Genomic DNA, 27,356 nt, shown 5'->3' with positions numbered 1-27,356 from the left:
TAATATTTTTGAAAGAAAAGTCATGTCATTCCATCAGCTCCTGGAGCCTTACAGGGATTGATAGCAAAAACTGCAAGCCTTACTTCCTCCTTAGAAACCTCAGCAATTAGAGAAGCATTCATTTCATCATTTACTCGAGGAGTCAAATCTTGGAAGAATTGGTGGTCCTCCTCAGATGGATAAGAAGATGAGAACAGAGACTGAAAATAGGAAGCAGCTACATCTCCTTTTGAGGCTTTTGATCTATGTGTCACCCCTTCTCCATCTATAAGTTTCACCAATGCATTCTTGTTCCTATCTGCTTTGACCGAGCTGTGGAAATATCTGGTATTCTTATCTCCCGAAAGAAGCCATTTATCTCTTGATTTCTGTGACCAATGACTTTCTTCCTCTCGATGAGCCAATACCATATCTATCTTCAGAGTCGCTATTCTTGAAAAGGAGGGATGCTGAAGAGCATGTTCCTTTTCAATATCTCTTTGAATACTGTTTATTTTGACCTGAGAGTTTGTAAAATTTTCTCGCTTCCAGGTACTGAGAGCCTTCCGGCATCTTCGAAGACTTTCTGTAGCTCTCTGACCATTCGACGAAGAAGAAGCAAACCAAGCTTTCCCAATAGATTCTTTGACCAACGGTTTATTCAAAAGTCTCTTATCAAACCGAAAGGAACCTCTGTAGGAGTCCTGAGATGAGACCAACGAAACCAAAACTGGTCTATGATCAGATCCCTTTTTTTCTACGAAAGGTTGGTTGGCTGCCGGGAACGACTTGGACCAATCTTTATTGCCAAAACACCTATCCAGCTTACTTTGGATCCAGAGGTCTCCTCTTCTTCCTCCCCAAGTAAACCCATTGCCCGTACTGACAAGTTCCATCATTCCACAAGACTTTAGCATATGTGCAAAATCCACAAAAGAAGCATCATTTCTTCTAGGTCCTCCCAATTTCTCCCCATTATGCAGGATCTCGTTAAAGTCACCTATCATACACCAGATCCTTTGCCTTGGAATATCAATCCTAGTAATTCTTTCCCACACTTCATTCCTGAGACTACTATTAGGATTCCCGTAGACACAAGAAAGAAAAAACTTTGATCCCCCCATATTTACCCGAAGATCTATGACATTCTTATCTACAAACAGGAAATCAATCTCCACCCCTTTCTTCCAAAATAAAGCTAGTCCTCCACACCTTCCTACTGGATTCACCGTATATACATGATCATAACCCAACCAAGTTTGAATATCTACAAGCGCATCTCTAGAATTCATCGTCTCTAAAAGGAACATGAGCTCAGGAAATTTTTTTTTACGTATTTCCATGAGACGTTGAACTGTCAAGTCTTGAGGCCGCCCCAATCCTTGGCAGTTCCAGCTCAGGATGCTCATTAGATATTGGACAGTCCCCCAATTGGGACTATCTCATTTTTTTTGCGCTTAGCGGCTTTTTGACCTTCCTTGTTATTAGTCACACCTTTCCTCTTCTCCATATCTCCCTCTTGTGAGCCTGGTTTGAAAGAGACCTCTCTAGGCACATTTTGGAGATCCAAAGCCTTTGGGGTTCTTCTTTTAACATAGGGACATTTCCTTCCGGTCCCTTTTCTAGACTTTGTCCCGGAAGGGCCAGCTTCATTGAAGCCAACCGCATAAGCCGTTGGACAAGTCTGAAAATCTGAGGAGGACATGGAATACTCAACCAGAGAAGCTCTCTCAAACCCTTCTACAATATCCAAGGGCTTCACTCTGTTCCTTTCTGCCTGTATGGCCCCTTCCATTAGTTTCCCACTACCTCCTGAGGTTGAAGATACATGTGAGGATAAGTCTGCAGAGTCATAGTCGAAGACCAGACCTTTCTGTCTATTATAATCCGAAGAGATAATCGGAGCAGGCTCCAGACGAAGGATTGTTTTCTGAGCAATCGGATCCTTTTTTGCTTCAGCAACTGATTTCCTGACTTTCTCAATCTTAAGGGCTTTTTCTTCTTCAGTAGCTAACCTCAGATACTGCCTCATACCTTCAAGAACATCTGGAGCAATTTTTGGTCTTCCTAGGATTGGATGAAGACCCACTTGATCCTCCCTCAAGACACCAAACAGGGGATCATCCGCCTTGATGACCAATTCCGGCTTGACCTTATCTACCTTTCGACCCAACTTCTTGTCAATAAGCTGATCTTGACGTTTCTTGTGAAGCAGGGGACAATCCTCATCTATATGGGTGAGTCTTTGGCAGTTGTAGCATCTTTTCTGCACCCTCTCGTAGAAGAAAAAGATCGTTGTAGATAAACCTTTCGGCAGATTAATGACCTTGGATTTTTGGAGTGGCTTCGAGACATCAAAGCGAACTTTGACACGGACAAAATCCTTGTTCTGAGGTTTGTCAGGATCGAAGACAACTTCCAGGACTTGACACCCAGAGAGGAACAAATTAAAGAGAATCCGGAGGAGGATTTTCGGACCACCTTTCCAAAGCCAGTCCCCATTCATCGTAAGACTGAGAACCTTTCTCCAAGACTTCAATCAAATCGTGTTCCTCCTTAAAGATAAACTGGAAGCGTTCCTTTGATAGAGCTACCCCGCGAACTTTTTCTATTTTCTGCCATTTCCTTGGCATATTGAAAATCAAACTAGACATACTCTGACTCTTGGGATTCAGAAGTCTACCAATTAGGCTCAAAACATTATTCTCCCCAGAGCTGAGCTGTGGAAGATCCGGCATGTCAAACGGGACATCTTCTTCCTCGAGAGACATATCTGTCATGGCTTTATCCATCGCAGCCGACATACTGATTAAAGTTTCAGAGAACTTAAACGACTAGATCTGAGAAATTTCAACACTAGAGATCTTAAAAAAGACTGTAGATTCCCAATACTAAATCCCCACCCGAACAAAGAAGGGTTAATAGAGGAAAGGAGAGGAAAACGGAAAAATTCAACACAAGTAGTTCTTATAGAGAATAAGAACAAACCCTATACGACAAAGGATTTTATCCAAAAGGTCTAAAAACAGATGAAAACGGTGAGTTTCACACGAAAAGAAAGAGTTTTTCCAGACAATACTATTTTCTATGGATTGAGTGACTCTATTAGAAAAAGAGGGTACTAAGCCCAAAAGAGGGATTTCTTTTGTTTTGCGAAACCTATAATTAATCAAATGTTTTTTTATTATTTTTAGCTTAGTCTTCTATCTTGCACAAAATATATCGGCCAACATCTAACGTTCTTGAATAAATTATACAACTTAATTGTGCCCAAGAACTCGAGAACATATATTTTTCATAATCAAGAAAATACATTTTGTTATGATTTAATAAGTTTCCTTAAATGTCCCAACATGTTTTTATCGTGGATAATGCATAAACTACTACTAATGAGCAGAAATCAAGAACCTCTTTTTCATGATAATAAATATGCATCCGCATGATCAAGAAAATTTCATAACACAAGTGAACTTGATGCAACACAAGCTAACATGGCTCTCTAGAGTAACTTTCTCATGTGACAAAACAAACAAAACCTATTGAACGATTTTGATATTTTATCGGATTGTTAAAACGCTTTTGTTTATATTTCTATTAATGAAGTCAAAACTGTTTAAAGAAACAGATTTAGTTATAATTTAATTCTACTTTGATCCATATAGTATAACAAACACTATATTTTAACCCGCGTTACACCACACAGCTAATTATTATTACTATTTTTTTAATTATAAGTTTTATTTACTTGTTAATTTAGTTAGCTTAGTTTAGTGTTTAAGATTGTATATTGTATGTTGATTGTAATTCTAAGATTGAACCCATGGTATACCGTGAAACAATTTGTTTTTTATATAATATTAATTTCAACTTAGTAAATATGTATATTACTCAATATTGATAGTGTTGACAAAATAAAAAATATGATGTTTTTGCCTGTATATCTTTAAATTAATGATATTTTAAATTTCTATCAATATAGATCCAAACCCGTCCCATCATATAACCATGTCCACTGATATTTTAACTCGTTGTGCACCGCATAATAAACGTATTTCTTTACTAATATCATCTTAATATTTAATATTTATTGTTTTATTTTATAAGGATTAGATGAGTTAATATGATATTTATTAAGATTGTAACCATTTAATTTTTTTTTTGAGATTTTCTCTTTTTATAAAATTTTAATATTTATCATATTTATAATTTTTGTCACGTTTAAATATTTCTAATATATGAAACTTCGTAAAAGTTTAAATATATTATTAATATAAATGTTTTATAAAGTTTAACTTTTTCAAAAATTTAAAATATATCTAATTTTTCAAATTATTATAAAGTATAAGTATATATAGTATCTATTTTTTAAGTTTAAAATATTTATAATAGTTTGAAACTTTTTGGAAGTTTAAATTCTTTGAAATAATTTTAAGAGATATTATTGGAAAAAAAAATCCTTTTAAAAGTGTTGGCAGTTTTAGTTTTCAAATAAATGATATAAAAATCTTAAATTTGAATCTTGACAAAATATTCTAAATACCTATATTATTAATTGTGAAACATTATATGGAAATTTAAAATATTTTAATTGTGTTTGGTCATATGGATAGTAGAGAAAATTAATTGTGAAGTTGTTTGGATATGGATATAGGCATACTTTGTAAATAAAATAATTATGAGTATTTTCTAGCAAAATGTACTTCAATAATACTACAGTAGATGTTTTCTTAAAGACTGGCATATATTTATTAAAAAACAAGTTCGTTAGTGATATTTGAGATAAAATTAATATTATTATTAAGCTATTATGTGCTTAGCTTTGCACAAGTAAACGTTTAAAAATATGACATATACTATATACAAATTATGAAATTAAATAAATAGTGGTCAAAACAAGAAATTAAATAAATAACTAGGATAAGTATTTTATCGAATATTTAGATTTACCTTAACATATCACTATGGTTTATGGGAACTGATTTGATGATTCTCTACTTTTTTTATAAAGTTGTTTTGGTTTGGACTTCCATCCCATGATCCCAATGAAGGTATGAAAAAAAAGAGTTTGATTATTAATCCTTGCTTTTTTCTAAAAGGAAAGCATGTGTGATTGAACATGACTTTAAACTATATACAGTAGAACCTCTATAAATTAATACTCTTTAAATTAATACTCGCTATAAATTAACAAATTCTTCCGGTCCCAAGTTGGGCCGGTGTAAAAAATGACTCATTTCGATAAATTAATAAGATAATATTTTTTTTGGAAATCCTATGTAAAAATATGGTCCCATCAATATCATAAATTAATAATCAAATAATATATACATATATATATATATCTAAGAAAATCTTGTGAAATATGACTCTATTGTTGTTTGTATATTATTGAATTTGTATTTTTATTGGAGCTCATCTCTAATCTTTTTCATTGTCGTCTTTTCAAACCGCATCCAAAAATTATGGAGAACCTAAATGCGATAATTGCTTCTGTACATGTAATTGGTTCTAAAATTACCTCAAGATCTTCTTTGACTTCATCATAACCATGAATGATACTAGTAGCAATTTTTTCTAAACTCTAAACTTCTAACATTTATCATTTTTATCTAAACTCTAAATTTAGCAATTACGATAGCCAAGATTATAAATTAAGAATTCTTTAAGAATATGAATGATAACCAAAATATCTTATTGTAATATAAAATTTTCAAAATTATGAAAATTAAAAATCTCTTCATAAATTAATATTTTATTAATTTATCGATAAATAAATAATTATTAATTTATCGATAAATTAAAACCTCTATAAATTAATAAAAATTCACGGTCCCGACCTTATTAATTTATAGAGGTTCTACTGTAGATTAGTTTCTTAAGTATTTGGTCTTTTTGGTATGAATTAAAATTAAAACACAACTTAAGAAAATTCCCACGCGGCATAGCGCGGGTGTTGGTAACTAATAAAGGGTAAGATAATATATATAATGTGCATTATATTTATATGGTAAGAGTAGTTAGATATTTAATTTTTTGGTTTTTTCTTAGTTATTTTTGCCAAATTCTCTTCTTGAATATGAACAGCATATGAAGCATTTTTGTAAGAGTTGGCATTGAGACCCACTTTTCTAGTAAAGTCTTTCCAATGGCGGATCTACATAGAGTTTGGAAGGATCAACTGACAGGGTAAATAATTTTTTTGCGTATAAAGTTATAAAAATCTAGCAGCATAGCTGGTCTTCCTTCACTACGTTGACCCTCTCCCCCCCCCCCCCTCCCTTTACTACACCAATAGTTTTTTTTTTAATTTATTTAACTAGCTTTAAATTTTTTTTGACCTCGGTAAATATTTCTCCTGGTTCCGCCATTGAGTCTTTCACACACACCCACTTGTTGTCCATGGTATACTATAGAGGGTGATTTGGCAAGTTTCTCATAAACTGGTGATCATTGTGTCATTGCTTCTTTTTGAGTAGTACAAGAAGTAAATGATCCTCGTCTCTCTCTTTTTCTCTTTTATTTTCTACAAACTCTTTTTTTTTAATTGTCATTTGTGTAGTTATTATCAATAAATTGTATATATCTTTTTATAATGGATTATTATTACATGTTTCCTACATTTTAAAGTGCATTTTATCATATTTTAGATGAATAAGTTATAAGTTATCCATTTTTATATGAACATTTGGAGTTATAATTTAGTCATTAGGTTTCTATAATTTAGGATTTTGGTTTTAGGAGTTATGTGGATTCAGTGTCAATATTTTGGGTTTATGGTTTAGATTTAGGTTTAAGGCTTAGATTTAGGGTTTAGGATACACTGACAACATCAAATCCATATACTCGTGGTCATGTAGATACCAATAGAATTTGTGTGTCTCTAGAGATTTAGGATTTATGATACAACAACAACATCAAATCCATATATTTGTGGTCATGTAGATACTAATAAAATTTGTGGGTTCTAGAGATTTAGGGTTTATGATACAACGATAACATCAAATTCATATATTTGTGGTCATGTAGATACCAATCGAATTTGCGGGTTCTAGAGATCTAGGGTTTAGGATACAACGACAACATCAAATCCATATTTTGTGGTCATGTGGATACCAATAAAATTTGTGGGTATTGGCAACAAATCAAAGTTTTTTTAAACTTATCCAAATGGATAGCTACTTATGAGTGCAATATTTTGTTAATCTATTATGCATCTAATTTAAGCTTAAAGTATGTGGACACACAGTCTATTTCATATTAAAAATTTTAGTTAAATAAATTTATTAATTTATTAATTATTTAATGAAGTTAGTTTGGACTTATAAATTGTTGATTTGACTATGAACACCAATTCAATTGTATTGGATTTAGATTAGACTCATAAATTATTATTTTTGGAAATAAAAAATGTTAAAAGATGCAAAAAAAAAATTTATTTACAAGTTAACTTAAAACATAGTAATTAAAATGAAAAACAAATGTCAAAGAAAAAAATATTAAAAGAGAATGATAAAATAGACAGAGAAATGAGAAGAACAAAAAAAAAAGTAAAAATAAATGTTAGAATTGAAAAGAGAGTTACAATTGAGTTTAGTTTAGGTTAGGAGGCAACATGTAATTTTACATAGTCCAAGTATAGAAGTAGCAAAAAAATAGGTGTATGTTTTATTAAAGTTGGGAAAAATAAGTGTACAATATGCTATTTTGTCTTTTTGTTTAAGACACCAAAAAAGACAATTCTCAAAAAAAAATCTTAATATTAATTAAACAAAATATAAGCTGATAGTTTTGTCCAAAAAATAAATAAATAAATAAATAAACCGATAGTTTTAATATAAGTCAACCGAGAAAATAATTAAGCCGATCAACATAAATATAAGTCGATTATACAAAAACTAAAACAACCTTAATTATGAAATCAACGTAAACTACAATAAATCTACTAAGAACAATAAGTTAACAGTTTGAAAGAGTCAACTATATAAAAAAATCAATCAAACAAAATAGAAGTCGAATGTCTTAAGCAGTTCAAAAAAACAATCTTTTTTTAGCATCCACCGTTGAACTTGCTAATAAGTAAATATAGGCTAAGTAAATGTACCAAGAAACGAGTCAACAAAAATATATATATATATATATATATATAGATATAAAAAAAAAATCAACTGTTAAACAAATTGACTGTATGTTAAAAATTAACTAGCTAAGTCGATTGAGAAGGAAATTAAGTTAATATAAAAAATACTATTACTCTTGTAAAGTAAAAACAGAGGCGAAAAATAAATCGATTGGCTACCTATACTTATATTAACCACATTTGTTCCGACTAATCAGATTTTTTTAGTCATCAACAACGCTTGGATAAGATTTAGGAAAAGTAACCACACAAGCAGGGCCGGCTCAAGCTTTCTTTAGATCTTGTGCAAAAGAAAACTTTAGCCAACGACTATAATAGCAAGTTCAACGGTGGATGCTAAAAAAAGATTGTTAAGTATGTTTACAATAACAATATTTAGAAATAATGAAGTTAAAAACTTTTTTAAAAAACTGTAAAAGGTATACTCCAATGGTAGATCATAATTTTGGGTTCTTAATTTTTTATAAAAAAATTATTTTGTAAATTATAATATGTTAAGTACAAAGCCATCATTGATTGATATAAACATCATCCAAAACCTGAAAGAAAAAAAACAGAACAACAAGTTAGAAATGTATAAGATCCTGAAGACTTGAGAGCAAGCTTTATATGATCCTGGAGAGCAGAGAATGTCTCGCTGCTGCCTGAAAAATCAAGAGGAAGGTATAAGATTAACAAAGATGATGAAGAAAAATAGGGCATTGGCTAAAATCAGACCCTAAAAAAAAATGAATTATGAAGAGTACTCTTGAGTCTTACAGTTGCAAGGTTTTGACATTTGTATGAGAGACGGCATCCTACAAAATAAAGCTTGTTTAGTTCCATCAAGTCCAGCTATAAGTCATTTTACGAAGAGTACTCTCGGTAGTATCACCATCTGCAGTAAAGCTTGTTTAGCTCCATCAAGTCCAGCTGCAATAATTAAGCACAAGTGTGTTTCCACATATTGCATCAAAAAGGGAAACAAGAAGATAAGCATAACAATAACACTCACCAACATCATTCCATTTCACAGATGGCTTCTATCCACTATTGTTGTGTTTACCATCTCTACTAACTTTATCATGGTGGACATTTCCAGATTCTTTCACAGGTTTTGGGCTTGCAGGAAACTGAAGCTGAAGATGGAGATTCTACAGTTCTCTACATAATCAACGATCAAAAAGAGAATTTTAGTATACAATTAATGCCTTGACAAATTCAGTGAAGCAATCAATCCTAAACAGAAACATAGCACTTCAACTGATGTTCTCTACATAATCTTAAATGTCGACACTCCAAAGTCACAACGAAATCTCCCTGGAACTTGTTTGGTTGAGCCATTCGATTGATGTTTGGAAGACAGGTTCAGGAATATGAGATAACTCAATCATCATCATCATCAACCTCTCTCACGTGAGATACCTAGCCACCTATGTAAGACAATAATTGATTGATTGAATCACACACAAGACAGAAAGGTAAAAGCTCACATTGATCAGCCTGGCCAAATTAGACTCCTTGAAAATCTCACGCCATGGACATGATACTCCGGAAAGTGCAGTGTCATAGTAATCGAGAAATCTCGTTAGCCGAGACATATGGGCACAGGCGGATACTTGTCCTATTGGGAAATTAACAAACCAAACCAAAAAAATTGGGAAATTTTGATTGATTAAAAAGATGAGAGATTGAGAAGGATTGCATGTACCGGCAATTTGTCCAGGAAATCCGTTAGATCTGAAGGATCCATCTTTGCAGCAACATTCGCAAAAGACACTTCCCAATCAGCCGCACCGTTAGCTAGGTTTCGACTGAGCTTCTTTCTGGGGCACGACTTGGTTACATCCATTGCCGTCCTCAAGAGAGGAAGAAAAAAGCTTCGGTCGAGAATTCTATTTTTTTCTTTTGTTATTTTCAGCAACCAATCAGAAACCAACACATATGAGATGCTTAATGTTCCTAAAAATGCTTAACTTAGGATCGATTTTAACATTTATAATGTATTTTGATTTATTTTTAATGTCAAGCATCTCTTTACAATCCCTTTAAAATCACCGTTGAACTTGCTCTTAACTCTTGTTCCATGCAACACCTTATGTTTTAATTACTAAGGTGGCTGAATCGAACCGTCGTGGCACCGCCGGGTTGGTTGAAAGTGTCAACGACTACTATGAAAACGTTATCCACACAAACCATTAATCTACAAAGTCAACTTCCATGCAACAATTCACATGATGCATGCCAAATTAAGAACATGCATGCATGTTTTGTCTTATCTAAAAAGTACATTAAATTGCTATTGATGTGAAAATGACAGTCGTTCCGAGTGCATTTTACATGTGTCAAGAAACAGAAGTTATAATGTTTCTACACTAACTTCTCCTCTTTCCACCTTTGTTTCTCTTTGTGGTAAAAACACTAAACAGAAAAATAGAGATAAAAAAACTAACAAGTTAATGTCCTCCCACGGTGGAAACTTTGAGAACATCAGCTTCCGGCGGTGGAGAAGGAAGCACAGTGAGCGCTAAAACTCCACTCACGGCCGCAGCCACCGCCGCCAAAACAAACCCCGGAATGTTTCCTCCTCCGAACATCTCATCAAACGGTCCTGCTCCCACCGACACCACCATCTACATTCATCATTACTTTAGTTTTAAAAACCATACGATATAAATAATAAAACATATCAACTGATCATAAGATATATTTAACCTGTGGTACAACTATTGCAAGATTTAAAACCCCCAACGACAATCCTGCATGCAACCATAAACAATACATATAAATGTATAATCACTCTCCAATAGATATTCGTATAAAACCAACCATGCATGCTTATATACTCACAAATCTGTATATTTATGTAAATGTATGTAACATGCAAATAAAAATTTATTTTGATATAATATGTAGAAATATACAAACTTACCTTGGCCAGCACCAGAAGAAGAAGAAAATATAGATGCTAATGCGAAAGGAATGCTGTAAGTTATCTACAAAAAAAATATATATATATATATATATATCAGAAATTTTATATAATCACATTTTGTCTTTTATTTAATTACTATCAGAAATTTTTAAAAACGAACAATATTTAATATGAAATAATATAAAAAAGTCCATAAATTATACTTACAGCTAGAGGTACACCGAGAAGAGCAAATAACGCCAAAGCTCCAATTTTAACACCAACCGGCGGAGAAGAACTAACCACCGTCTCTAACACGGCGGATCCACGACGGTTCGATTCAGCCACCTTAGTAATTAAAACAGTCATCCCCAAACAGAACGCTAAAATGAAATTCACAACTCCCCACAACCGTTTCACACCACCAACCCCACGAGCCAACCACTCTAACCCAAGCGAAGTGACTCCAAGAACCACCGAGTTCAACATCAACCCGAACGCGCCGGTATGTACTCCCTTGTTATACACGCGCCGAGCCTTATCGTCAACGTTACCCACCGAGTTACCACCGTACACTTCTCTCCCCATCCAATCAGTATCAAACAAAAGAAAAGGAAACCAAGCAATCCAATTAAGACACGTCACCAAAAGCAACATCACCATCGGTCTTTTCATATCCTTCACCGCACTGAATAACTCCCCGAATAACGGAACTCTAACAACTTTTAACGGCGCCGTTACTTCCTCCTTTATCTCACCATCTTCTTCTCCGTCGGTAACTTCCGTCACCGTCTCCGTCGACGACCACCGTTTCTCATCGACGTACCAGAGCGCGAACGTCGTTAGACTCATCAGAATCAGAATCGAGAAGAAGAAACAGCTCTTGAGATTCGCGCAGTAGACATCGCAAGCTTCCGTCATCGTGAACGGAAACGCGTCGTGGAGATGAGCGAAAGCTCCGGCGGCGAATCCGAGTACATTTCCGACGGCCATGAAGAAAGAGAAGAGAGAGTTCGCAGTTCTCGTCTTCTTCGCGCTGTTACCTGAGAGATCCGCAAGCAAAGCTCGACAAGGTCCTTGAAGCATGTTGTTAGCAACATCGAGAATCCAAAACCCGACGGCGAAAACAGCAATTGCGTGTGGTTTAGGCGTTAAATCAACTCGATCTCCTAAAATCTCACCGATATCGGCGGCGTAACCGATCAGAACGACGGCGATAGCGACGAGTAATGCTCCGGCGGCTATAAAAGGACGACGGCGACCAAAACGCGATTCGCAGCGATCGCTGTGGTAACCAACAATGGGCTGGACTAACATACCCGAAATTGGGCCGCATAGCCAGATCAGTGAGGCCCATTTATGAGGTATGCCTAAAAGCTGAACGTAAGGAGTTAAAAGTGAGAGTTGTAAGGCCCAACCGAATTGAATACCTGCGGCGATAGACGCAACCGCAATCGTTTGTTTCAGCGGTGAAGAGGATAACTGCGTTTGCGTTTGGGACTTCTTCATACTGTAATTTTTTTTTTTCTCTCACTAGATTTAATGAAAATTTTGGATTTGTGGATAGAGTGAGAGAGAGAGAGAGGTATAAATAAGGAGAAGGGTTTTTGCATGGGAGGGCAAATGGCGGGAGGGAGGAGCTTATCCATTAGTTTGAGTAAGAGTGACTTTGATAGTATACTTCAATGTACTCAGACTCAGATACACATGTGTCATTTCTTCATTTAATGCTACTCTCTAGTATGTATTAAAACTAGGTTTAAATTTATCAATTTTATCATCTCCAAATCTTGTGAATGTCAAACTTTTAAAAGCAAGTCATTCAACATGACTATATATATCTTTTTCTACAAAAAAATTATCCATTTAATTATTCAAACCGTTGTTATATATTCATATAAATAGTTTAAATCATAAAATACATTAAATTTTATTATTATGCTGAATATCTAAAAATATTATTTTAAATTACAATTTCAGGTAAGTCAAACTCAAGTTGAAATTACCAAATATTATTGTCAAAGATTAGAGAGACATACAAGCTTATCGTAGTGATAAAACAAATTTCAAGTCGCCAACGACGCCAAGTGATGCAACTTTCTCAAACTAGCTTGTTTCTCGTGTCTGATCTTCAAGTGATCTTGAAACGAAAATTTCTGAAATCAACGACCCCTCGTCAGTTTTGTCTTTCTCTTTCTAAACCCAAAATTCATCTGGAGTTCTTGCAATTAATTCTAAGCAAAAGTATCGAGGAGAAATGTGGTTGAGTGGTTGGTCACAGTAGGTGTGTTCGACTCCACCTAGGAGCAATCTGCACCCTCTAATATTTTGAAATATCAATGTGGTTGAGTGGTTAAGGACCTTATTTGACATATTATCCACCTAGGTTCGAATCCTAGAGTGAGTATTATTTTTCGCATGCTCAAGTTTGCTAAGGTCAGAGGTTCGATCCTTGCCTAAAACATATTCTGTCCCTTCGGGGACATCCGATAAAATTGGAACGATACAGAGAAGATTAGCATGGCCCCTGCGCAAGGATGACACGCACAAATCGAGAAATGGTCCAATTTTTTTTGTAAATTTCCACTAGCATAGTTGGTTTTCCTTTAGTATGTTGACCTCCTAAACCTAGGTTCGACTCCCCCATACCACACAAATAGTCACTTTTTCGGTGTTGTCAAATATTGAGAGAAAAGTCGCACGCGTGATTCTCACTCGCGGCGATTTTTTCTCTCCCAACAACTTCTTCTTCTGATCACAACCACGTGCACCGACGGCGGGTCCTCCGTCAATTCCGGTGACGATGAGGACCCTTCGACCCATGGCGCTTCATCCGCGACTCTGCATCATCTCAGCGACACCATGGAAACAAGATCAAGGGGGCAGTGGAAGGGAGAAGCATCTGCGCGATCTCACCGGTAAAGAGCTCTATCGGCGGAATAGCGACGCAGAGTGGAAGAAGGTGGTTCACGGCGAGGAACGGCAGAGGAAGACAGGTAGATCTGGGGTCGGAGATTCTGGAGGCTTCGCTGGATCGGTCTCGATAGGGGAGGTAGACTCCGATCCGGCGAGGCTAAGCCACCGTCGAAGGTCTCTTTTCTACTCCCTACTGTTTTCTCCTTCACGACCGAGCAAGAACTCTCCTCAACGACGACGAGATCGATGCTCTTCCTCCTCCTCAACGCGGCCCTACGGTGGCGGGATGGACAACGGATCTTGGATCACCATCTCTGTTCGGCTACCGTCGTCTAGGCTTACCGGAGGTCCTGATCCGGTAAGCATCCGCAGCTTCGTTGGACGGCGGCTACAAACGTGTTTTACGTTTGTAGATTAGGGTTTTCAGCTTCGGTTTGGTTCGATTTGTAAACCCAGTCGGTTTTGTATTTCCATTGGTTTAGTTTGGTTTGGTGTAACGGGTCGGGCCCTTAGGGGTTTTTGTATGGGTTTATATCCGGAAATAGTCCATTGGGCTTATATTTTTAATAGAATACCCTTTAACAAAAAAAAATATCGAGGAGAAATGTCTCTTTTGATCTCTCTCTAGTAAGCTCTTAACCATGATTATGAACGTTTTATATAGTGAGTATTCCAAATTTGTTTGGAAAACCTCTAACAAAGCCTAATCCACCAAGGCACCCATATTTGTTTTAGTATATATAAAAAAAGACTCCAGAAACTAGTAGTCTTCCACTTGGCTTCAACAAGTTTAAAAGTATCGATGATAACACGATGGTTGTCGATGTTTGCCAACTCGAGAACCACACAAGTATTAGATGTTGGAGTTCATCTGGGAACAACGTATTGATCATATTGTAACTCACAATTTAAATTCGGTAAACAGATGAGTTTTACAGAGTAATTAATGGATTGATGATACTCATGCGTGGTCCATGAAATTATAAAGTAGCAAGTAGCTTCCATTTTTTACTCGTAAGCTCATTAGTTTGCCTAATTGTGAGGGTTATGAAAAAATCATAGTTACCACATGTACTCCAACATTTAATAATTGTTATGTTTTAAGGTAGACAAACATCAAAAACGACAACTTTCTTATTGTCATCAACACTTTTATGCTTGGTGAACCGAAGTGAAATACTACACTATTTTCTTGTGTTGATAAATCATATACTATATTTTAAGCATACAATATCATTGCAAAAGCACAAAAACTAAAATATTATAAAAATGATCAAATCCACAAAGACAAAACAATTGCACTACGAATTTATGAGAGTTGAACCTAGCTTACTAAAACATGATTTCTTCTTTTAGTGAGTCGGTGATGAAAACTGTAAATAAATAAATTAAAAAGTGAGTACATAAATTATGTAAAAACCAGTGAGAAAAAAAGATTCTTGCATTAGAGTATCGTTGTGAAAATATAGACTACAACTCTACAAGAAATAGAAGGGAATCGAAAGTAAACCATTTTGAGAACGAAAATAATGAATTTATAACCAATTTTCAATCACAACATCAGTTACAATGTTTAACAAAAATTTTGTTTGCTAGGGAGTTCCTCATCTATGTTTGTTTAGGAAAAACTAGAAAAAAAAATTAAGAGTAAATTAACCTAGCTAATTAAGAACATAAACTAGGTGATAAATAAATTTTCACCATCTGATCGGATCTTGATGCTCGGGTTTTGTTGGATGTCATGAATGGGAAGACCGTTCGTAGGTTAACTTCTCCTCAACATATATTTAAATCATCATTGCCATCAGATTTCTCTGTTTCAATTCTTTTCAAAGTCGTCTCCTTTATACTTTCATTTCTTCAACGTGTGAGCATGAGTCTTGAGATTATCACAAGAAACTCACAGCTCACTGATAAACCTCAAAAACTCAAGAGATGGTAAGCTGTTTAAGAACGGCTTAGAAACTGTTTAAGGTTGTGTTCTTAATTTTTATGGTCACAACTAAAACTATCTCATGTAACCAAGACACTCTTAATTCAATATTTTTTTTTGTAGCTAATACAACTCATGTCAAATATTAATTAATCTGTGACATCAAAAAAATTCGGATAACTAGAATCAATCTATATTAAAACTCAATAAGGAACACAGATATCTAACCTATCAGATAACTCCACGTGTCGTCTCCTCACTCCTTCTCTAATCCTTCTGAAAACTACACACAAGATAAACCTTCTAATCTTCACCGTCGATCTAATCACAATCCAATATATCCACCGTCCATTCTCATCTTCCCCAAAACCTTACCTTCTTCTTCTCCTCCCACCTCTCTATCGTCTTCGAGAAACCACAAATCTCATATCTCTCTCTCTCTCTCTCTCTCTACTCTTTCAGGCTTCAGCAATGGCGTCTCTACAGCAAACTCTATTCTCTCTCCAATCAAAACTCCCACCATCCTCCTTCCAAATCGCCAGATCTCTCCCTATGCGAAAAGCCTTCCCAATCCGAACCACCGGCGGAAACGCCGCCGGAGCGAGAATGTCAGCCACCGCAGCGTCAAGCTACGCGATGGCACTAGCAGACGTCGCGAAGAGAAATGACACAATGGAATTAACAGTCACAGACATCGAGAAGCTCGATCAAGTCTTCTCAGATCCAACGGTGCTCAACTTCTTCGCGAATCCGACGATCACCGTCGAGAAGAAGCGCCAGGTCATCGACGACATCGTGAAATCTTCGTCGCTACAGTCCCACACCTCCAACTTCCTCAACGTCCTCGTCGACGCGAACCGGATCAACATCGTGACGGAGATCGTCAAGGAGTTTGAGCTGGTTTACAACAAGCTCACGGATACGCAGCTGGCTGAGGTTAGGTCGGTGGTGAAACTGGAGCCGCCGCAGTTGGCACAGATCGCGAAACAGGTTCAGAAGTTAACCGGAGCGAAGAATGTGAGGGTTAAGACGGTTATTGATCCGAGTCTTGTGGCCGGGTTTACGATCCGGTATGGTGAATCCGGTTCGAAGCTAATTGATATGAGTGTGAAGAAGCAGCTTGAAGATATTGCTCAACAGCTTGAACTTGGTGAGATTCAATTAGCTACTTGAAATTGAATTTGGAAAACAAAAAATTGTATAAGAGAAATTGAGAATTACTCACCTTTTTTTTTTGTGCAATTTTAAATTTTTTTCTCTTCTTCTTCTTTCTTATTATTAATCAAATCGTATAATATACTGATGATATATAATAATAATTCTGAGTTTATCTCCATGAGTTTTGGTGTTGATGTTGGTTGGACCGGGTAGCTAGAGAGATAGACAAAAGCTTATGTGATGGCATAATACAAGAAGCCTCAATGCCTCATTAGCAAAATACTTTTGAGAGTTGGTCATGTAAGCTTCTACATTTGTTTGCCTATTTGCGACTACTTTAGACTCCTGTGTCTACGCTAGCGCTAGATATTGTCGGTTCACATATTGAGGACAAAGATGTTAAAGATTGTCTCCCACATAAAAATGATGTTATGCTGATGATTGAGGATTTGTAGAACTGCACGAAATAGTCGATCCAGAATTAATGCCCTAAAATGGGTTTTTTTTTTTCTTTCGAAATCATTAGGAATTTTAAATTACATCGACTAAACACGAAACAGAATTGTAAATATTATCCAATGAGAACACAGTCAATTTGGCCTACTGCTCATTCGATTCTACAAACAATCCAATTTACCCAATATATTACTTATCAGCAACATATTCATCTATATTCATGCAACAACATTCCTTTTTCTTTTCCATTTTTTCAGTATCGACTTGAAAGCTAGTGATAGGCTAAGAGTGCCAGTAGCTTTCATGAAAAGGAAGTTGAGGACTAAGGGAAGAAGGGCAAAACAATGGGGTAAGATCAAAAGTGGCTAAAGAAGTATAAACTTTGGAATCAAATGTTCAAATGTTCCTCAAATCGATGCCGGGAAAAACATCCAGTCCGACGCAAGCGAGCTCGAGTTATCCTCCCAAACGTCTCCGCCGTCTCCCTCGTTGGAACAGCGAGTCAACCAACACGATACTGACCTCGCGTTCATCAAGGAGATGCTGCACAAGATCCTTCGCAATCAAACTCTTGGGGTAATCTCCGACGCTACCGTTCCTCCGGGGTTTAGCAGCCCAGTACCGGTGGCTCAATACCAACCCACTACGACGCCGATGAACAGGTCTAGCAGTCAGCCTACCGTGGGGATTCTTCAGAACCCAGCTCAAGAATCTCACCTCAAGCCGTCGACTTTACGGTTTCAGACTCCACCACCGGAGCAGCAAGCAGTTGTGCAAGGTTGTGTGCCAGAATACCCTAATCGTCCGATGGAGTTGCCTATTTTCGAAGGTAAGAGCCCTGAAGATTGGCTTTTTAGGTTGGAGAAATGTTTTGAGAATAGGGGAACACCGGAATATGCTAAGATAGATCTCGCTATCTCGTGTCTTACTGGTTCATCCGTTACTTGGTGGAGGATGGCATACGGGAGACAACGGATTGGTAGTTGGAAGGATTTTATGGATAAGTTCAAGGTTAGATTCAAACCAAGTAGAGGGTTATCTGCTTTGGACCAGCTTATGAGTATTCACCAGAAGGGAAGTGTGGAAGAATACCGTGAGCAGTTCGAGGAGATAGCAGTGGAGCTTCCACACGTTTCTGATGATGTGTTGGAGTCAGCTTTCCTCAGGGGGTTGCGCAAGAACATAAGGGACCAGGTGGTTCGCTGCAAACCTTTTGATTTGGCTGAGATAGTAGACACTGCAAAAATGATCGAACATCAGGAGAGTGAGAACACTGGCCTACAACCAAGAACAACTGTCAGATCTTATTATTCTCCTACACACGGTCAAGGAGTAAACTCTTCACGACCTTCGGACAGCTACCAAGGAAAAAGGCCTGTGGAGAACAATAAGGATTTCCCGAAAACAACTGGACGACAGGAGGTTCGAAACACCAACCCCTGTAGGAGCTGTGGAGATAAATGGTTTCCGGGACATCGTTGCAGACCTCAGCAGAAGTTGAAGTGTTTAGAGGTAGCTGAGGAGGATGAGCAGTACTGCGATGCGGTGGAGGTTCAGCAACCTCAAGAAGTGGGGGAAGCTGACGTAGAAGAAATACAGGAGTATGAGGTTCTTTCTCTCAGCTCTATGTCAGGACTCACGGACGAGAAATCTATGAGGATGATGGGAAAACTGGTGGACCGTGATGTTGTCGTTCTGGTGGACTCTGGTGCCACAAGGAGTTTTGTTGATTACGGGTTGGTTATGGAACTAGGTCTTACCATTGCAACTACACGACCTTTTGGAGTACGAGTGGGAGGAGGACGGATACTAAAAGGAAAAGGGAGAGTTTCAGGAACCCTTTTGGGAATCCAAGGTGTAGAAATAATGGAAGAACTACTGGTCATTGAGCTTGGTAGCACAGACGTGGTATTGGGTTATTCATGGTTGGCAACACTTGGGGATACTCGGATAAATTGGCTGAATAGAACCCTGAGCTGGAAGATTGGTGTTAGGTGGGTTACAATCGTGGGGGATCCCTCCTTAAGCAAAGAACCGATATCTCTTCGTTCCATGGAAAGAGTTATTCAGCATAAAGGGGAGGCCTATCTGTTGGAGTTGACTACTCTGTTTGAAGGCAAGGAGCCACTAGACAAAAAGATTCCTGAAGTCGCAGTAGTTCAGGAACTTGTGAGCAGATTTCAGTCAGTCCTTGAGATGCCTCAGAGCCTACCGCCACCGCGTAATAGAGAGCACGCTATCAACCTTCATTCCGGTACCACCCCAATCAACTTACGTCCTTATCGATACTCATTCGTCCAGAAAAATGAGATTGAAAAGTTGGTACAAGAAATGATGGATGCCCAAGTGATCAGACCAAGCGTTAGTCCATATTCCAGCCCCGTTCTGTTGGTGAAGAAGAAAGACGGAGGTTGGCGGTTCTGTGTGGATTACAGGGCGCTTAACAAGGCTACCGTGCCAGACAGATACCCCATCCCTGTCATCGAAGAGCTGCTAGATGAATTGCAAGGAGCAACAATTTTTTCTAAGCTTGATTTGAAGTCAGGATACCACCAAATTCGTATGCAAAGCAGTGACGTGGAGAAGACTGCTTTCAAGACGCACCAGGGACACTATGAATTCCTTGTGATGCCATTTGGTTTAACAAATGCTCCCTCAACCTTCCAGAGCGTCATGAACGATCTGTTTCGACCATATCTGAGGCGGTTCGTATTGGTATTTTTCGATGACATTCTGGTATACAGTCCAAACTTACAAGAGCACCTGAAACACTTACAAGTGGTACTCAGCTTGATGCAACAACACAAGTTCTATGCTAATGCCAAGAAGTGTTCGTTCGGTAACTGTGAGGTGTCCTACTTGGGCCACAAGATATCAGCAACAGGAGTGTCCGCGGATCCTGACAAGGTCGAGGCTATGCTTCAATGGCCTACACCTAAAAACATTACAGAGTTGAGAGGGTTTTTGGGTTTAACTGGTTACTACCATAGGTTCGTCAAGAACTATGGTCAAACGGCGAGACCTTTGACTGAATTGCTTAAGAAAGGAGGTTTTGAATGGTCACCGGAGGCAACCTCCGCCTTTCATCAGCTCAAAACGGCAGTGACCAGCTTACCCATGTTGGCACTCCCAAACTTCAATCAAGAGTTTACGATTGAAACTGACGCTTCTGGCATAGGCATTGGAGCAGTGCTATCCCAGAACAAGAGGCCAATCTCTTTTCTAAGCCAGGCTTTTTCCTCCAAAGGCAGAGTGAAGTCAGTGTATGAACGAGAACTGCTCGCGATTGTGTTGGCTGTAAGTAAGTGGAAACATTATCTGACCGGACCAGAATTCGTGATAAAGACAGACCAAAGCAGTCTTAGACATCTCTTGGAGCAGAAATCCATATCATCAGTTCAACAGAGGTGGGCATCGAAACTGATAGGGTTGAATTACCGGATTGAATACAAACCTGGGGAGGAAAACAAGGTTGCAGATGCACTTTCAAGGAGACCCGTGATGGAGGAGCTGCATCAAATTACTTTGACCGCACCTTTGAATCTGGACAAAGAAGAGTTGTTAAAGGCGGTCAAAGCAGATAAAGAACTGGGTGAAATACTGTCTGCTTTAGAGAACAAGGTTCCGGTGCCACAAGGTTACAGTCTAGAGAAGGGTATGCTGTACAAGAATGGGTGCCTTGTTGTGCCATGTGGATCTCCCTTCATTCCAAAGTTGTTGGAGCAGTTTCATGCGAGTGCAGTGGGAGGACATGAAGGTGCTCTGAAAACATTCAAGCGACTCACACAAGAGGTTACATGGAGAGGAATGAGGAAGGATGTGGTTGAATACATTCGCAAATGTCAAGTCTGTCAGGAAAACAAGTACTCGACCTTATCACCTGCAGGTCTTCTCTCACCTCTACCAATTCCTTCTCAGGTCTGGACAGATGTGAGTCTAGATTTTGTCGAAGGGTTGCCCAAGTCGAAAGGATTCAACTCAATACTGGTGGTGGTTGACCGTCTGAGCAAATACGGCCATTTCATCGCTCTTAAACATCCTTTCACGGCAAAGATAGTAGCAGAAGCCTTCATCAGAGAGGTAGTGAAACTCCATGGATTTCCTGAAAGGCTGGTTTCAGACTGAGATCGAATCTTCCTCAGTAACTTCTGGATAGAACTGTTCAAGTTGCAAGGAGCGACTCTCAACCGTAGCACTGCATACCATCCTCAATCAGATGGCCAGACTGAAGTGGTTAACAGGTGCCTTGAAACCTACCTTCGCTGTTTCACTAGCAGGAGACCGACTGGTTGGGCACAGTGGTTTCCGTGGGCTGAGTTCTGGTACAACACATCATTCCACTCTGCCATACAGAACACTCCTTTCTACGCAGTCTATGGTCGTGATCCGCCAAAACTGTTGCGATATGGAGACACTCCTACCCCTAACGCTTCGGTGGAAGAGTTGTTGACAGATCGAGATAGTTTGCTGGTCGAATTGAGAGAGAACATGGAACTTGCTCAGTATCGAATGCAGAAAGAAGCAAACAAGCATAGAAGGCAAGTTGAGTTGAGTGTTGGTGATTGGGTATATCTCAAGCTGAGGCCTTACAGACAGAGTTCCGTGGTACAGAGGAAGAATGAGAAGTTGTCGCAGAGATTTTTTGGCCCCTATAAGATTGTGCAGAAGGTAGGCAGAGTTGCGTACAAACTCGATCTCCCTGCTACCAGCAACATCCACCCTGTGTTTCATGTGTCACAGTTGAAGGTTGCAGTTCCGGCTCCATATCAAGCGCAGGCTCTACCTCCTATACTGACTCCTGATCTCGAGTGGGCTACAGAACCGGAGACACTGTTAGACATTCGCAGGTCATCTCAGGGAACCGAAACAGAGGTGTTAGTGCAGTGGAAAGGGCTACCAAATGGGGAATCTACTTGGGAATCACTCACAGGTCTGATGGATCAGTTTCCAAACTTTGATCTTGAGGACAAGATCAGTCTTCTGCGGGGGAGTATTGATAGGCTAAGAGTGCCAGTAGCTTTCATGAAAAGGAAGTTGAGAACTAAGGGAAGAAGGGCAAGACAATGGGGTAAGATCAAAAGTGGCTAAGGAAGTATAACTTTGGAATCCAGTAGAAGGTTCTAGTTTAAATAAAAGAGCATTATGGTGTGTGTACCAATGCGGTGTCGTTTAATAAGTAACCCTATTAAGGGAAGTTGTATTTAAAGAGGAACCTATGTTTAGGGTAGGCATCACATTAATAAACCTAAAGTTATTTCTCTCCTTATCTATCTCTCCGCCGTATTCGGCGCATTATCACTCTCTCTTACTCTCTTCTTCACTGTTCCTTTGTCATTACTGTTCTAGTTAAGGCCTCGATCTTAACAGCTAGCTATCTAACAATCTCATGTGCAAAAGAACTCAAAAATCAAAACAACCTTAAAAGCCAAACAAATCAAAATAACAAAAGAATCCCCAAGACCAAACAACCTTGAAGATTATAAAAAACAAAACTCAAAAAAACTCAAACCGTCCCCAAAGGTCACTTATCTTTATGTTAGCATTCCGTTCTTTTCTATTCACCATTTCAATTTGAACTTTCTATATCAGCATATTGTGGTTAAGATCAATACCGCATACTGTACATTTTACCGATAAACGCTATAACAATTTTTTACATTAAACATGCTCAAAGGCCAAGGAAAAAAATCATAAATCATTTTCGGTAGAAAAAAAAAATAAAAAAAATCTATGTTGTTTACTAGGCTCGGCCCAAATAGAAAGCTTTGTGTAATGGGTTTGCTTTTAGTAAGTACTTTATGAATTTTATCAAGAAAGCGCTAATAGATTTTGCATTCGTGATCAATATACATTTTAACGTTTTAAACCACTAATGTATGTCTACTTCACAGGTGTGAACGAACACTTAATGCCAACGGTAGGGTTCACAAGCCTTGGCTCTTCGTATTCTTAGCCAAAACTTCGCCTTCCCCATAACGTTTTTAATAGTAACATTTAATTTTATATCTCAACCAACCCTTCCTCTCCTCTCTCGACTCTCTATATAAACAAACCCTCATACCTCCCGTGTTAAAGCAATTTAGGAAAGACAAAAAAATAATTATACTAATGTGTTCCAACATATCTTCGACAATTCTTCAGAGTTGGAGAGAGCGTCCTCCTTCTACCTACTCTATCAAAGTTAAAAACGTCTCCCAATTCGAGATCTCAACTCTCCACTCTGATGGCAAATACCAGTCCCGGCGTTTCTCCTCTGGTGATTACAAATGGTACGTGTGTTTTGAATATAGTGTCACTAGTTCCATAGATTTATACGTTTCTCATGATTCAATTTGTCCTTTAGTCTCTTTAAATGACGTATCATCTATATTATATGGGACTTATTATCGTTTATAAAAATTTTAGGAGACTGATCATATACCCAAAAGGACAATGGGAATGGCTTTATTTCAATGTATGTTGAAATAGATAGCACAAGCCTTACTTCGACAACTCCAACTGAGGTGTATGCAGATCTCCGATTTTTTGTTTTTAACAAAAAGGAAAACAAGTAATTTACTATTCAAGGTATGTATGTTCTTGTTTTACTATGTTTATTTGCTTTGGTTCTTGGTCTATGAATTTTCCGTGTATATCCAGATGTGGAATCGAGGCCGTTCAATTCACTAAGAACGATGTGGGGATTGTCGCAAGTGCTTGCCCTTGGTACATTCAATGATCGTGAAAATGGATACATCTTTGATGGAGTTCACTGTGAGTTTGGTGTTGATATCACTGTTGTTCCACCTCCAACCAAATGGGAAATCCTCTCTTTTGATGAGGATCTTCCTTATCCAAAGTTCTCTTGGACTGTTAAGAATTTTTCAGATATAAAAGAGAATCCTCACACATCAGATAGCTTTTCAAAGGGAGGAAGGGAATGGTAAAAGTACATACAAATATGATACAAGAAATCTTTGCTTTTAACTTTAATGACTGTTGTGTTATTGTGTATAAGAATGTTAACAAGTGTCAACTATTTTGTAGGGTTGTAAAGTTGTATCCCAAGGGCAATTCTCCACCAGATGGTAAATGTTAACGAGATATCTTATGCTGTTAGAATTTTCGTCTCTTCTTTGTCTGCGAATTTGTTGGCTAAAATTATAGCTAAAAGTGTTATGTGGGAGGGATGTTTTAACTCATACTTGGCAATTGGAGGTCTGCCTTGGTTTCATAATAGCATTAGCATCGAAGAGAAACGACGCTCTTACTCTGTTTTTGGTGGAGTGCTCACACTCTTGTTTCCTGTTTACATGCCTTTATTGCAATGTTTTTAAACCCGATCCGGAAAACAACCCGGACAACCTTCTGGGTCACCAGGTCGTCTCGGTCCGACCATAGGTCACATATTACTGAACTTCAATATATATCATATACATATTTATGTTCATACTTTAGTTTTATGAATATACAAACAAAAATTTGTCATATCTATCAGTTATTGACTAGTATATATTTTGGAGTAATAAGTATATTATTCTATTTAATAAGAACAACAAAATATAATTGGAAAATATCATAATATTAATAAAAACAATATTTCTTACTATCTTTCACATAAATTAACATAAAAAAAAATTGTGACTGAACAAAAAACAGAAGGCAGCCACGTCACTTGCACTCAAATTTGTCCCACATCGTAAGAGAAGGGAGGAAGCAGGACATGATTTCAAGCCCTGGGCGTTCGGTTTAACCGATTTATTCGGGTCGGTTTGTTCGGTTTTGCGAAAATTCGGTTTCTAAAAAATCCCACCGAATAGACCCGAAATAAATTTCGGTTCGGGTCGGTTCGGAAGTCGGTTTGTTCGGGTCGGTTATTGACAAAAATTTCTGTTCCGAAAATGAACCGATTTTTTTTTTATTCGGTTTTTTGTTCGGTTTACTTTTTGTAAGAAAAAATATTTACATCGCAAAAACCCAATAACAACAACCCAATTGACAAAATTAAAAGGCATAACCTAATAAAATCCCAAGCCCAATCCAAATTACAATAACAAAGCCCAAATCCATTTCAATCTAGGGTTTTTGGTTAGCCGATCGTTTCTAGCTGGTTCCGCCGTTTCCGCCGTGTGAACTGCCGTGAGTCTTTGCTTTCAAGTTCTTCACCCTCTTCTCATTGTTATCGTCAGAAGCCATCTACAAAACTCAGAAATTTTAGCATTAGATCTATGTAAACAGATGCAGAAATAAACAAAACAAAACAATAAACATAACAAAGTAATTAGGATTTAAGATTGAACTAATACATTTGGAAAAATCCAGAAGAATAAAGAAAAGAGATAAAAATCAGAAGAATAACAACAAAGCAATCGACTTGAACAAAGTTAGGGTCAGGCTTTGACTTTGAAATTGTTTAGAAGAAGAAAGAAGAACAGCTTACCAGTAGCAAATTAGAGTTTAACGAATTTAGACAAAAGGGATTCTTCTATTGACAACAAGAGACGAGTTGTAGAAGATGATGATGGATTCAAAGGTTTGGCTTTCACCATTTTTTTGCAGAGAGAAAAAGAAGCAGCCGCAGGGAGAAAAAAATGAAGGGAATTAGGGTTAATGAAACTTTAATCCTATATATATTTCGGTTTATGTAGAACCGATCGATTATGCTTTGCCGAACCGAACCGAACCGTTAACCGAATTCTCAAATTAATTTCACCGATCGGTTTTCCTTTCTTTACAAATCGGGTGCCGAAAACCAAAATTTTCGGTTTATCCGGTTCGGTTTAATCGGATTCTGCCGATTGCCCAGGGCTATGATTTCTTGTTATATATGCTCGTTTAAGTTATTTATTAATGTGCTGAAATTGACCCGGACCGCCGGTTCAACCACCCGGTTTACGGGTTTTAGCTGGATTTTTCCGGTTTTGTCCGGATTTATTAGTGTCCGGTTTTTAAGTGATATCCGGACCGGGATAGTTTCCGGTTCATGATTAAACCGGTTCGACTGGCCGGTCCGGTCCGGGTTTCAAAACGTTGATTTTAATCGATGTTTTGAAAAACACGGTATTGCCGAAGTGGCTAACTTTATCATTTAGTTTAATTAATATATGACATTAAAAAAAACACGGTATAAAAAAGTATAATTTCCTTGATGAAATATGGAAAAAAAGTTTTATAATTATTTTAATAAGTTTGATAACCAGCTTTTTTTAATAAATTTTAATTTTAATTTTAATTTTAATTTTAATTTTAATTAACATTAGATTTCAAAGAAGTATTTAATATTCAACTTGGATTTTGACATGTATCAAATTCTTTTTCACGTCTAATTTATTTATTATTTAAAGAAACTAACTTATGGTGATTCGAATAAAAATAAAAACCTATTTTAGGATATTAATATACGAATAATCAATTAAGAATGTGAGGGTTAATTAAGACGGTTATTGAGCCGAGTCTTGTGGTTGTGGCTGGGGTTTACGATCCGGTATGGTGATTCGGTCGAAGCATATTGATTGCTAGCTTGATGTGACTTGGTGATAATCAATTAGCTACTTGAAAATTTGGAAAACAAAACAAAATTTTTATAAGAGAAACTGAGAATTACTCCTTTTTCTTGTTGCAATTTTAATTATTTTTTGTTCTCTTCTTCTTCTTTCTCTTATTAATCAATCGTATAATATCTATACTAGTATTTTTGCAGCAGTTTTTGCTCAAAAATACTTTTTGGAAAGTTTTTAAATTTAATGCATTGACTTCAATATTAGTTACCAAAACTTCAAAATTAATTATAGGTAAGATTTAAAAAAATAAAGAAATTTTTTTACCTAATTCAAACATAACTATATGATTCCCTTTCATTTTTATTTGAATTTATATTTAAATTATCTTGAATTATTCTATAATAC

General features: G+C 37.2%; 3 protein-coding genes, 2 long non-coding RNA genes, 1 other non-coding gene and 1 pseudogene across 6 annotated transcripts; 2 read left to right on the top strand and 5 right to left on the bottom strand.

Moving 5' to 3' along the window:
• Nucleotides 1-1,387: 1,387 nt before the first annotated feature.
• LOC147948494 (uncharacterized) lies at nt 1,388-2,783 on the bottom strand. Its single transcript, XM_087467258.1, has 2 exons — nt 2,501-2,783; nt 1,388-2,403 (listed from the first exon to the last, which is right to left on the bottom strand). The coding sequence occupies exons 1-2, from the start codon at nt 2,781-2,783 to the stop codon at nt 1,388-1,390; spliced, it is 1,299 nt and encodes a 432-aa protein (XP_087323384.1).
• A 5,830-nt stretch (nt 2,784-8,613) lies between these two features.
• Nucleotides 8,614-9,936, bottom strand: LOC147948493 (uncharacterized). The gene is made up of 5 exons (XR_015578524.1): nt 9,807-9,936; nt 9,589-9,719; nt 9,111-9,259; nt 8,876-9,028; nt 8,614-8,760 (listed from the first exon to the last, which is right to left on the bottom strand). It is a non-coding gene; the product is annotated as an uncharacterized LOC147948493 (long non-coding RNA).
• Nucleotides 9,937-10,363: 427 nt separating this feature from the next.
• LOC104721860 (sucrose transport protein SUC8-like) lies at nt 10,364-12,804 on the bottom strand. Its single transcript, XM_010439935.3, has 4 exons — nt 11,238-12,804; nt 11,028-11,091; nt 10,811-10,854; nt 10,364-10,728 (listed from the first exon to the last, which is right to left on the bottom strand). The coding sequence occupies exons 1-4, from the start codon at nt 12,516-12,518 to the stop codon at nt 10,552-10,554; spliced, it is 1,566 nt and encodes a 521-aa protein (XP_010438237.2). The 5' UTR covers nt 12,519-12,804; the 3' UTR covers nt 10,364-10,551.
• Nucleotides 12,805-13,479: 675 nt separating this feature from the next.
• Nucleotides 13,480-13,582, top strand: LOC147948492 (U6 spliceosomal RNA). Its single transcript, XR_015586442.1, has one exon. It is a non-coding gene; the product is annotated as a U6 spliceosomal RNA (small nuclear RNA).
• Nucleotides 13,583-16,089: 2,507 nt separating this feature from the next.
• Nucleotides 16,090-16,216, bottom strand: LOC109128421 (uncharacterized; annotated as a pseudogene).
• Nucleotides 16,217-16,329: 113 nt separating this feature from the next.
• On the top strand, nt 16,330-17,194 carry LOC104721851 (ATP synthase subunit delta, chloroplastic). Its single transcript, XM_010439923.3, has one exon. The coding sequence runs from the start codon at nt 16,330-16,332 to the stop codon at nt 17,029-17,031; it is 702 nt and encodes a 233-aa protein (XP_010438225.1). The 3' UTR covers nt 17,032-17,194.
• Nucleotides 17,195-25,338: 8,144 nt separating this feature from the next.
• LOC104721829 (uncharacterized) lies at nt 25,339-26,058 on the bottom strand. The gene is made up of 2 exons (XR_757089.3): nt 25,892-26,058; nt 25,339-25,647 (listed from the first exon to the last, which is right to left on the bottom strand). It is a non-coding gene; the product is annotated as an uncharacterized LOC104721829 (long non-coding RNA).
• Between the last annotated feature and the right edge of the window lie 1,298 nt (nt 26,059-27,356).

The sequence above is a fragment of the Camelina sativa genome, chromosome 2 (assembly GCF_030686135.1).
Source record: "Camelina sativa cultivar CO46 ecotype springtype chromosome 2, ASM3068613v1".
Taxonomy (NCBI): Eukaryota; Viridiplantae; Streptophyta; class Magnoliopsida; order Brassicales; family Brassicaceae; genus Camelina; species Camelina sativa.
Note: the sequence above shows the minus strand (reverse complement) of the source record. Positions and strands in the feature narration are given on the sequence as shown.

What these genes read in the sequence shown, in the direction of transcription:
- LOC147948494 (XM_087467258.1), bottom strand. Translation starts at nt 2,783, where the DNA reads ATGTCGGCTGCGATGGATAAAGCCATGACAGATATGTCTCTCGAGGAA. An exon ending in GATTGAAGTCTTGGAGAAAG is followed by an intron (nt 2,404 to 2,500) that starts GTTCTCAGTCTT and finishes CTGGGTGTCAAG; the next exon opens with TCCTGGAAGTTGTCTTCGAT.
- LOC104721851 (XM_010439923.3), top strand. Translation starts at nt 16,330, where the DNA reads ATGGCGTCTCTACAGCAAACTCTATTCTCTCTCCAATCAAAACTCCCA.
- LOC104721860 (XM_010439935.3), bottom strand. Translation starts at nt 12,518, where the DNA reads ATGAAGAAGTCCCAAACGCAAACGCAGTTATCCTCTTCACCGCTGAAA. An exon ending in TTCTTCTGGTGCTGGCCAAG is followed by an intron (nt 10,855 to 11,027) that starts GTAAGTTTGTAT and finishes GGTTGCATGCAG; the next exon opens with GATTGTCGTTGGGGGTTTTA. An exon ending in TTGCAATAGTTGTACCACAG is followed by an intron (nt 10,729 to 10,810) that starts GTTAAATATATC and finishes TGATGAATGTAG; the next exon opens with ATGGTGGTGTCGGTGGGAGC.